The 11,691-nt window shown below is 56.4% G+C and overlaps 1 protein-coding gene across 2 annotated transcripts; it reads left to right on the forward strand.

The window, feature by feature from the left end:
* The first annotated feature begins 4,290 nt into the window (after positions 1–4,290).
* CDX2 (caudal type homeobox 2) lies at positions 4,291–10,799 on the forward strand. 2 transcript variants are annotated; one of them, XM_029938630.1, is made up of 3 exons: positions 4,291–4,962; positions 8,399–8,544; positions 9,603–10,799. In XM_029938630.1, the coding sequence occupies exons 1-3, from the start codon at positions 4,440–4,442 to the stop codon at positions 9,849–9,851; spliced, it is 918 nt and encodes a 305-aa protein (XP_029794490.1). In that variant the 5' UTR covers positions 4,291–4,439; the 3' UTR covers positions 9,852–10,799. The 2 variants fall into 2 exon arrangements, with proteins under 2 accessions (XP_029794490.1, XP_029794491.1); XM_029938631.1 differs by having other exon boundaries at positions 8,399–8,540; positions 9,603–9,828.
* The last annotated feature ends 892 nt before the right edge of the window (positions 10,800–11,691 follow it).

Here is an 11,691-nt window from a genome sequence, read left to right on the forward strand (position 1 = left end):
TGGCTAAGAAAGCTTGGGGGTTACTCCATGAGAGGAATAAGGTGATGGATTTCCCCACTCTGTCTGCACCTTGTCCCCTGAGTGGTAAATCTCCAGTCCCCGGGTGACCTCCCGCAAAGTCAGGAGCTTTAACTCAGGCGCAGAAAAGCGGACACTCAGTTGCTTGGGGGGATACCAAGGGGGATGGGGGCGCATCTGCTCCTGCAAAATGAACCCTGGGCAGCTGTGGACAGCTGCGGCCTCTCCCTGCTGTTCGGAATGAACGCGTTGGGACCCATTGTGGTCTGATGGGGCCGAAAGGACACTGCCATCGATTTCTTCCCCAGAAGATGTTAGCTGAGTGGGCCGCGGCAGCCGGAGAGGGTGGGGTTGTTGGGTCAAACCACCCAGTACTGAGCCTTCCTTTGTGCAAGGGAGTCACTGATTGCGTGCCGGAGCCGAAGCACTCCCTCAATGCCAAATTAAGTCGCCATGGAGCCATTTCTCCACAGCAGTATAGATCGCCACGCTGAACAGTTTTATCCAGCAACATTGCCTTATTTCTTACTCTTCCCTAATTATCCTGACAACTCAGATCAATGTAGGGGGAGGAGTCCCTGTGCAGAGGAGGAGGGGAAGACTGTTTGAATAATTTCGTTGATCTAAACGGGATTCAGAAAGTAGACGTGCATGCTAAGGTAGGTAGAGAAGGCCTACCCTACCTGGGTTCCAAGGCCACAGGCTCCCCACTTTTCAAGAGCCACAAATACAGGGAAAGGAGGGTCCCCCCCAAGCTAGAGCAAACATCAGGGACCTTTGAGCAGGGAGAGAGTCCTGTCAATGATCTGTGGATTCAAGGAGTGTCCCATCTGCTTAGAAGAGAGCCCGCCCCCTTCCTGTGCTTCCCCATGCCCCCCGCCCCCCTGCCCCTGCCCTTGCCACCAGCCGGAATTCTGGAAGCCCCTGACCCTCTCCAAGGAATGTTGAATGGCCTTTACAATGTTAGCAACAAAGAGACGTCCCTTTGATAACCGAGTTGTGGCTGCCCTGTGGTCTTCCTGATGCTTTATTTACCTGAGCCTCTTTCTTCCCACCCTCTCTTGCCCTTAAAAGGCTGCTCTGGCTCAGGCCCCACGGGGGCACAGATTCAGCCCCACCCCAACCTCAGCCCCAAGCTTTCCCTAAGTTTGCCTCATCCAGAATGACTTGCTGAAGGCTTTTCTGGCAGGACAGTCAGTTGGAGACCAGAAGTACTGGCCAGAAAGACTTGATTCAGAGAAGTTGGGGACACCCAGCCCAGGGAGTTTGCAGCTGAGGCCAAAGGCTCTAAGAAACCCACCAAGCACCGTGGGTCCAGGACTGAGAAGGCTCTCCCCCCACCCCGCGGGCTCTGATGCAGGTGGTACCTTCACCTCCCAGGGCCACACATCTGCATCCAGAGGCTGGTCGGGTCCCACCCAGAGCAGGCCTCCAGAGGGCAGGTACCTGGCAAAGACCTCCCAGAGGCTAAGCCCTCAAGATGGAAAGACACACACGCTGCCTTCTCAACAGCCATCTTCCACCCCCGCCACCCTGCCCTTTGGGGACCCGAATGGGCCTATTGGTTGGGAGTGCAGCTGGATGTGAAGGGACACTTGCACTCTAAGAAGCTTATCCAAGGCCATTAGTATTGGTTGCTTTCCCCTTACCAAACAGCCTTCCCCTGGACCTTGGGTAGGGCCATGCTAGTGCCCTGCGGGCCTATCTTCCATTAAGAATACCAATTGGGTTTTCACCATGATTTCCTTTCTCCAGCTCTCTCATGCACTCCAAGAGAGCCTTGGGTTACCTGTAGTCCAGCCAGCTCTGGGCCCTGGCGTGACCCCCAGGCCCAGAGTAGCCCTGGCGGCTCCCAAAGCATTTGGGCGGGCAGGCCAGAGCCCTTTCTCCAGGGCAGAGCACAGAGACACAGCTGGAAAACTGGGACAATTAGCCAGCGGCCGGTGGCTGGGCCATAAAAACGCAGGAAGCGGCCACTGCAGGGCGGAGGGAATGGCAGTCCCCAATAAAGTGATTGTTCCAAAGAATGCCCACATTCCGAAGACACAGGCTTGAGCCTGGGCCTCGGCTTCCAGAGCTTGAGACTTGGGAGGGGGTTGTGGGGGACAGAAAGAGGAATTGTGTCTCCAGGAAGAGGAGGAAGATGTTTGCTAGATCAAAAGTCTGCAGTGCCTACCACTTAACCTCCCACATTCCCACCCCATCAGGACTACAGACTCTTCCTTTCACTTCCCCTCTCCCAACTCAGTGATTTGGATTCTGTAATGGGGCTTGTAATATTCCCCCCCCCCCATTTTATTTCTTGAGAGGCCTGATGAACTCAGTGGTCTGGACTAGGCTCAGTAGGTCCAAAGGGAGGACGTGCTCCTGTCTCCCTCCTCTCGAGGGCTCAGCTATGGGACCTCCCCTTGCCTGGCAAACTCCTGATAGTAACCATCTTACTTAGGAAAATGCAGAGGAGGAGAGAACCAGTGAGCAGGGGATCCCTCAGCCCTGGGCTTGTTCAGATCCTGCTTGGGCCTGGCCTCTCTCTGCTCTGCAGTTTTGGTGGGTGTCATCTGTACAACCGAGGTGGTGACAACACCAGCTTTGTTCCCCATCTAAGGAGATGTGGGGACCAAGGGGGATAAAGAGCCCTGGAAAAAGCCCTGGAGAGGAAATGGTGAAGAAGTGACAACTACCAGAGAGCGCTTGACAATGAGAACAGACAAGTGCAGCTTTGGAGCTGGGTGGCTAGTGCCCTGTTGGTTCGGAGAGCGCTCAAAGCCACCCAGGCGGCTTGCCCAGTTCTCCGACCCGGTCGCTGCGCTCCCCAACTCCTAGTCTGGCAGCGCCGCCTGGGCTCCGAGAGAAAGCTGGGAAGGCCACCGCGGGTCCGCTCCAACAAGGGCTAAACGGGAGACGGGCGCGTGCGCAGGACGAAGCCGGTCGCCTTGCGCTCCAGTCCCCAACAGTTCCCAAGCCAGGCCTCACAGCACTGGTCCCCGTAGCGGCGGGGGCCCTGACACAGCGCTTCAAAACCAAGGCGGGCCCTTTCTCAACTCTTCTCCACTAGGACCTCTTCAGAAGTCATCATTCCTGATGGCCCAGGTCCCCTTCCCTCCTCCTAGAGATGAAAAACGATTTTCTCCCGATAATGTTTTACTTCGCAAAGCAGAATGTGTTTTTAATACAAGGGCATTATGTATGATATATAAATACCCAGGTATATATTAGCAGAAAGTTTGACGCTGTTTTCCTTGATATTTAACCATTTATTGAAAAAAAACCCCACATGTACGGTTAGGCTCGCTGAATTTTTGCAGACAACCTCCCGTGTCACCAGCACCCTGCTCAAGAAACCAGAACTTTGTCAGCACTCTAGCAACCCTCTTTTGCCTCCCCCCCCTCCACAGTTTGACTTCTACCCTAGGCTCCTTGGTTCCACTGTTTTGAGTCTTTGGATGTAAATGCGTTTTAAAAAATGAATTGCTTTAATTTAACTTAAATCCCAAATGTGAGATGAACTCAGAGATGCAGCCTGAAGCTAGTGTCATAATTCATCTTGTTCGAGAAGCAAGACGTTTCCTCGGGGAGGAAAATAATGTTAGGCAGGGACAGTCGTTTTGGGGCGCGCAATCATTCTGGCCGGGAGCGCAGAGAGGGCAGGACCGGGCCCATCTCGAACGGCTCGGCTCCTCGCCTCCCAGTCCGGTCAGAAACGTAGCGATCAAAGCAATGGCTTCCCTTTTCTTTCCTCTTTGGTGGTAGAAGGAGCCTCTTGATGCATCTCCCCGCCCCGCAAATGCATAAACACTACTACTCGGTTTCCAACCCCAAATTCCCACCAAGATAGCTCCCCCCACCCCCTTTTGCAAGTCTCTTGATTTCATTCTTTGAACCTGTGATTGGAGGTTAAAGTGCACCAGGTTGGAAGGAGGAAGCTCTTAACAATAAAGGCTTGAATATTTAGCTGTGGTCGGGTCGCAGCCCTCTCTTGAGCTCCCCTCTCCCCCTATCTTTTAAAATGCAAATCGTGTTTCGGGGGGTTGCGCGCGGGGTGAGCGCTGCGCCTCGACGTCTCCAGCCATTGGTGTCTGTGTCATTACTAATAGAGTCTTGTAAACACTCGTTAATCACGTAAGGCCGCCGGCCTGGGGCCCCGCACTCCAGCCGGTGGCGGGTCTTCCCCGCCTCTGCAACGCAGTGGGGAGGAGGTGGGAGGAAAGAAGGAAGAAAGGGAGGAGGGAGGAGGCAGGCCAGAGGGAGGGCCCGCCTCAGAGGCAGAAGCGCCGCGAGGAGCCGGCGGAACACCGCGCGCTGGGGCTCAGCCAGCCGCCGCTCTTGGCGCCCCCCTCGCCCCTGCCCTTCGCGGCCCCCGGCAGCCTCCAGCGTCGACCCCCAGGCAGCATGGTGAGGTTTGCAGTCGGGCCCTCGCCACCATGTACGTGAGCTACCTCCTGGACAAGGACGTGAGCATGTACCCCAGCTCCGTGCGCCACTCTGGCGGCCTCAACCTGACCCCGCAGAACTTCGTCAGTCCCCCGCAGTACCCGGACTACGGCGGCTACCATGTGGCGGCAGCGGCCGCGAACTTGGACCCCGCGCAGTCCCCAGGGCCGTCCTGGCCCGCGGCGTACGGAGCCCCGCTCCGGGAGGACTGGAACGGCTACGCGCCGGGGGGTGCCGCCAACGCCGTGGCCCATGGCCTCAACGGTGGCTCTCCGGCCGCCGCCATGGGCTACAGCAGCCCCGCCGACTACCACCCGCACCACCACCCACACCACCACCCGCACCACCCGGCCGCCGCGCCTTCCTGTGCCTCGGGGTTGCTGCAGACGCTCAATCCCGGCCCTCCCGGGCCAGCCGCCACCAACGCCGCCGAGCAGCTGTCCCCGGGCGGCCAGCGGCGGAACCTGTGCGAGTGGATGCGGAAGCCCGCGCAGCCGTCTCTGGGAAGCCAAGGTAGGCGGCGGCACCCCGCGGGAGGGGGCTGCTGGGCCGGCCGTGCGTCCAGGGCGGACCCGGGTGTCCCGAGCCGTTCGGGAGCTCCGCGCCAGCAGGGCCGGGGAGGGAGACAAAGTCAGGGGCCCCGGACTGCTGAGCTCCTCCACTGCGCCTGGGCCGGCGTGGGGGCGCGAGTGAATCGGTGGGTCTCCCCAGCCCGTCCAGAGAGGAAGGCTCCTCTTTCCAACGTCCCCGCACTCTCGGGACACCCCTAGGAATGTGGACGTAGCAAGGCTGTGTAGGGATCGGCGTCCTCCGCACTTGCCGCCTGTGGCACTCGGTGCGCAGCCTGGAGGCGACGGGAACGGGGAGCCTCGATCGCCACCGTGCCGGGCTTTATAAAGAGCACTGCACTCAAGAAGAGGGTTGCCCTAAGGGGGCCAGGAGGGCGGCTAGGCCGCGCGCGGTACCAGGTTCGGCCATTCGGGCCAACTCAAGAGCCAGGGCGGATAGGGACACCGGGCAAAGCTGCTGTTGCAGGAAAGGCCCCCCAGGAATTAAGGGGAAGGGAGCGCGCGGCCCGTCATTGAACCTTTGATTTGCAAAGGAGTTCGTTCAATCAAAAGCTGGAGGGCTAGGGGCGAGAAGTCGTGGGAGTCCTCTTGGGCCTGCAGAGGGAGAAGGGGAAGAATCCCTGGTGGGAATTCAGCTTCTGCCCCAGACAGGGATCACTTCTCCCCACCCTTCCTTCCCAGGGTCTCGGGGCTGTGTGTGTGTGTGTGTGTGTGTGTGTGTGTGTGTGTGCGCGCGCGCGCGCGCGCACGTGCCTGAGTTCAAGAAGCTTGCTCAGGAGGTGTCCCTGCAGACATCCTAGATTTGCCGCACTGTGGGGGCTCGTTAGTTCCTGGGTTGCCCCTTCTGGTATCGGGATATGTGTCAAAGTGGGAAGGAAGTTGGAATAGGTGTGGTGGGAGAGTCCTGTTGGCATCCACTTTTAACTCCATGAAGTCTTCCTAGTCTTCTGCACTTCCGCTTTTTTACTCTTCCCTTCTTTCTGGCCCAGCCCGGCCTGCGTGCAGGTTATGGCCACTTTGCAGAGGTTTATAGCCAATTACAGCCGTATAAATCAGAGCAGCCGTTGGGGGTTGTCTCCGGGCATCGGTGTTTGCGTCACCGGGCACATGCCGGGTGGGAAATGCGGCCGCCCGGGGAGAAGGCCACAGGGCCAGGCTCGGAACCTTGGCTTGGTCCAGTCCCCAAAGGGAGGTGCGGTCACCTGAACCGAGCGCTGTCTCAGAGACGGCTGCAGCGAGCCGGGGTCCTAAGGGAGACCTCTGGTGTGTCCCTGGAGAGTGGCTGCGGGGCCAGGGCCGGGGAGGGGGAGAGGGAGAGGGAGGGAAGCCACAGGAACCCAGGCCGCGGGGTCAGCAGATGAGAGGCCGCTGTGAAGTCCCGCGCCGAGGTGGCAAGGCCGCAGTCGGCGCCGGGCTCCCTTGTGATGTTAATGTCGGGAGGCCGTGGCCCGCGGGCCAGAGCCGGACTCCTCTGCGGAGCGTCATCCGTCAACGGGCTAGGGGGGTTGGTCCCCGGCCCGGCCCGCTTTGATATACACCTTCCCAGCCCTGCCATTGTCTCTTTTAGGGCCCGGAAAGAGGGTGGTGACTTTCGCAGTCAATAATGAATTCTCACAAGTCCCTCTCATCTCTCCCCTCCTGCAGCCCCCTCCTCGGTTCCCAGGGGGTGCAGGGAGCCTCCAAAGCCCTTGGGGTGCGGGCCGCCAAGCGCCAGGGGTCCTGGTCACCGCGGCCCCGGCCCATCGGGGATACGGAAAGGGCTGCACTGGGGCAAGAGCTGCCCCCAAGCACCCCAAGGCGAGTATTGCTCCTGGGATGTTGGGCTCGGAGAACTATTTTGCGCCCTACGTTCCAGCCCTGGAGGTGCCCTTTTGTGGCTCCCACTTGGGTGCCGCGCCAGCCGCGCCTGGGACTGGGTGCGTGACCTAGTCCGAGGCTCAGTTTCCTCATCTGTAAAACGGGCGGCTCCTGCGGGCAGCCCTCGAGTGGGTCTGAGGCGGTACCGCGTGTGAACGCGCCCACCCCTTCGAAGGCTCCCAGAAAATGTGAGTTCCTTCTACTTTCTTAGCAGGCGCGGGGTCGGGGCCGCTTCGCCCATTCAAATGCGCCTGCCGCGCAGTGTTTATGTTAATGCTCCTGGCGGGGAAGGGGATGAAAGCCGGGACCGCCATTTGCTCAGTAGTGGTAATTCAAACAGAATGCGGTTGTTATTAAGGCATTGAAAGGGCTTTTCTTTGATAAGATCGCCTTGTCCTGCATTGTTTGCGACTGTGTTCCCCTTTCAGCAACTCGGGGGAGCTCCCTCTGATCCGGCCTGTATCTTCCCAGGGCGCTTTTGTTATGGTTTGCAAAGGGTTTTACCTGAACAAAGTCCGCCTGCGGGGCATTAAACACCTCCAAGAAACTCCCAGACCCTTTAGATCTTCCTGTAGTATTGGGCACTGGGCAAACCTGTTCAGGGGCAGGATGACCAGGGACCAGGGGGGCCAACGAAGAGCCCTGCCAAAGGATGAGATGATCCAGGGCAGAGCCGGTGGCGTCGCCAGGCTCTCCTGCCTGCTCCAACCTCGATGGCACTATTTGTCAAGGCCCTTCAGTAAAACAATCAATCTGAGGTTTAATATGTTGACTCAATCCAATGAGCACAGATCACTGGTCAGGATAGCTCTGGCAGAGTTCACAGCAGAAATAAATGGGGGGGGGTATCAAAAAAGAAAATATGCCAAATGCCATACCATGTTCAGCCAGGTATATAGAATGTCTCCAGAGGGAGGGGGTCTTCTGCCTGCCAGACCCCAGCTCAGAATTCCACCAGATGGGCCTAGTGTGCCTGGGAGATGATTCTGGTGACTTGAAAGAAATCTGTCGACTCCTGCACCCACCCACCCCTTTCTACTTTTGATAAACCAAACAGAAAGTAACACCACCACCCCACACAGTCACCAACACATGTCCACACGCCCCGCTGTTTTTAGGGTGGGCTTACACATCTCCAATAGGCCAGAAAATCTGAATATTCCCAGGACTCTGGAGACTCTGGCTTGCCCCCGTTCCCTCTGGGCCTAGCCTGTTCCAGTACTCTCTTTGGTTTACCAAATGGATGGCTGGGTTCTGCTATCTCGTGTGTAAGAGGCTTTAGTTTTTCTTCATTTTTAAAAACCACTTAACCCCAAGGTTAGTTCAGTTGTCTCCAATAGCCTCGCACCCTCCCCTCAGGACCCTCTAGGGGGTCTTGTCAGACTCGGCAGGAATCAGCCAAACCCAGGCCCCCTGGGGCGGTGGAGGAAGAGAAATAGCCCTTGGGTTAGGGAGGTTTGTCATTACCCATGACTGATGGGCTGCCTTGCGGTTCTCCGTCCTAATTTCTCCTTCCTCCACAGTGAAAACCAGGACAAAAGACAAATACCGAGTGGTGTACACGGATCACCAGCGGCTGGAGCTGGAGAAGGAGTTTCACTACAGCCGTTACATCACCATCCGGAGGAAGGCCGAGCTGGCTGCCACACTGGGGCTCTCCGAGAGGCAGGTGCGAACCGCCTTGTTCTCCCCAGGCCCTGGTGGCTGGCTGGTGGGGGTCCTTGGGCAGAGCTGGAAACCGGGCCCCAGAAGCCCCGTAGTTCTGTGGGCAGGTGAAATCCAGAGGATAGAGGGGCGCCTGGCTGGCTCAGTCTGTAGAAACATGCACCTTTTGATCTCCGGGTCGTGAGTTCAAGCCCCGTGTTGGGCGTAGAACTTACTTACTTACTAAATAAATAAATAAATAAATAAGGAGGATGGAGAGCACTTCCTTCTGAGTACATTTAGAAAAAGCTCCTCCCACCTCTAGTTGTCCTTTTCAGTTGTTGAAATTTTCTCTCCCCATTTTTGGGCGTCTGGGAGGCGGAAAAAAAAAAAAAAACCAACCCTTGAGTAGTACTTTAATCCAGAATTCTATTTGGATGAAAGAAGGTCTTAAATTAAAGACCTGTTTGCTATGTGCCCAGCATAGTACCTGGGGAAAAAATTAAGATAAGACCCCAATCCCTACCCAGAAAAACTAGAGCGAGGCTTGACTCATGAACATTCTATATGGTCTAGAAAAAAAGTAAACAGGCCACATCCACAGCCGGGAAGCCCCACAGTAAATCTCATTCTCAGCTTTAAGGTGAGGAATATTACATTTCAGTTCAGCTTTGCGAGGCCAAAGGTTGTCATTTAGAAGTACATCCATGCTGGCCTCTTCTTGCTGGTTGGAGAATGGGCTTTGCAGTTTCTGTTTCCCATGGTTCTGAGACTCAACTTTTCCAGTAAAGTTGCAGATAAAGCTGCTTTCGAATGAAACCTGGTGCACAAGGCGGGGCGGGGGGGGGCGGGGCAGGAAGGCTCTTCCCTCGTGAGGCCCTGCTTGCTAGGCTGGGGAAGGGCTCAGCGCTGGGCTGTCATGGGGCTCTCGGATGAAAGGCTGGGAAGAGGTTTGGGGGTCCTTTAGAGAGGCCACTTCTTTAGTTGGAGGAAGAGATACTGCTGCTGGTGCTGAATGCCACTCATTGTCCCCTTAACCGTCTTCTTCACCCCCGTTTCTTTTTCTCCGTTTCCCATTTTTAGGTTAAAATTTGGTTTCAGAACCGTAGAGCGAAGGAAAGGAAAATCAACAAGAAGAAGTTGCAGCAGCAACAGCAGCAGCCGCAGCCCCCGCCGCCGGCGCCACAACCCCCCCAGCCACAGCCAGGCCCTCTGAGAAGCGTCCCTGAGCCCCTGAGTCCTGTGTCTTCCCTGCAAGGCTCGGTGCCTGGCTCTGTCCCTGGGGTTCTGGGGCCCGCTCCGGGGGTGTTAAATCCCACTGTCACCCAATGACCTACAGTGGCCCTCAGCAGCACAACAATTCAGGCTGAAGTCGCCAAGAGCATAGACTCTGCTAGAATCCTCAGGAGAGACCCCTTCCTCCCCCTCCCCCTCCCCACCAATGTACACCAACTCACCTAGCCCTCAGAGGAAAAACGGGGGCCAGGAGTAAGGATGGGGGGGGGTGTTGGAGGCCTCAAGGAAGACATTCTCCCAGATTTTGACTTTCTCTGGTCTGACTTTCTGCCAGTCAGGAGATGGGATATGGAAACTGGGGCTTCATTTCATACTGGCTGGACTGGCTAAACAGACCGGGCTTTCAGCCCCTACCACCCTAACTCTTGGCCTCCAAAATCTGCAGGACACACCTCTGGTTGAAGCCGAATGGAGACAGCAACTCAGGGGAAGCCTAAGGCTTGGAGCCAAGATGGCTACTGCCTACTCACTGCCATCCAAGGGCCAGCAGCGGGTCCCTCCTGCTCAACAGCAGGCAAGATTCTGTGACTGCAGATGTCACAGGCGGCCAAGACAGAAACCTGGACCCACCAAAGACTGCAAACTCCCCGGGTCTTTGTCTTTCGTCTCTTCCCATCCCAGACCAGGAAAGACTTGACGGGTGTATGCGCGGAAGATGGGGTGAGAGGCGTGGTTGTTGGACTCCAGGCCTGACAAGAGGGCCCAGGACAGGGCCCTTGTTTAGAAAGCCTGTCACCAGAGCTCCTCTGGGCTAAATGTATGTCGGCGCTATAAATGCCAGAGCCAACCTGGACTTCCTGTCATTTTCACAATCTTGGGGCTGATGAAGGGGAGTTTTTGTTGTTGGTCTGTGTCACATCCAAGCCAGCATTTAAAAAGCTTTCTGGGTCCATGGGGGAGAGAAGTGGTATGGTGAAGGGAAGTGGGGGGGTATTTGAACACAGCTGAATTTATTCTGAAAAGGAAAAAAAAAAAAGAGATAAACGAGCTTTCCGGATTTCCAGATTCTGTATTTATCGTTTTCAGATTTTGTCTGGGATTATTATTATTATTATTTTTTTTAAGAAATGGAATAGCTTGTCTACTTGCAAGCTAGTATTGGGAAAATCAGGCAGGGAGTGGAGAAGGTTATCTGAACAACCTCGTTCTACCCCAGAGCACCAGAAGCCTGAGGGAGCGGGGTTTTGAGACCTTCCCTGCCCCCAAGCCTGAGCCCAGCCTTGGACTGTGGAATGTGTGGTTCTCCTGGGGGTGCCTTTGGGCAAAATGCACATCTGAATGGTCAGCTGCTTTCCAGCAGTCAGGAATTATGGGGGGTGGGGGTGAGAGTCCCCGGATACCTCTCTCAAATCTACACTAAGGCAGTTGCCAACATTCCCCGCGTCAGTGAGTCCCTTCGCCCTGGGGATGCCCCACAATGCAGCTAAACATAAGCATTAAGTAAAAATGTTTTATTTTCTGTTTTCCCAAGGCAACGTTTCCACGAATATAGTCTTCTGTGAATCACTAGGCATTTCTGTGAGCCCTTTCTGTCTCCACGCATTTCCCTCCCTCCCTCCCACCTACCCCACAAAGTATTCCGAGAACCAGTATAAGGAGATCCTTTCAGTGTTGGCGGCTTGTTATCTGGCCGATCCGCTGGGGACCGGGCTGCTGCCCTTGAGGTTTGGGGATCTGGAAGCCACCGAGCAGGGCCTGGGGAGTAGGGCTTTGCTCTCGACTTCGGTCTTGCCACAGGCACCTTCGGGCCCTAATTGCGGCCTCAGCAGAAGGAGGAGGTGCTCCGAGGACTGCGGAGAAAGAACCGAGCCGCGCGAGATCTAAATATCGCCGGAGGCATCTCCCCGGTTCCGCGGCCCTTCCGGGTGGCATTCCG

Source organism: Suricata suricatta, chromosome 4 (genome assembly GCF_006229205.1).
Source record: "Suricata suricatta isolate VVHF042 chromosome 4, meerkat_22Aug2017_6uvM2_HiC, whole genome shotgun sequence".
Classification (NCBI taxonomy): domain Eukaryota; kingdom Metazoa; phylum Chordata; class Mammalia; order Carnivora; family Herpestidae; genus Suricata; species Suricata suricatta.

Excerpts from the sequence above, each read along its gene's own strand:
- CDX2 (XM_029938630.1), top strand. The coding sequence starts at position 4,440 with ATGTACGTGAGCTACCTCCTGGACAAGGACGTGAGCATGTACCCCAGC. Across the intron at positions 4,963-8,398 it reads GCCGTCTCTGGGAAGCCAAG|TGAAAACCAGGACAAAAGAC; the intron begins GTAGGCGGCGGC and ends CTTCCTCCACAG. Across the intron at positions 8,545-9,602 it reads TGGGGCTCTCCGAGAGGCAG|GTTAAAATTTGGTTTCAGAA; the intron begins GTGCGAACCGCC and ends TCCCATTTTTAG.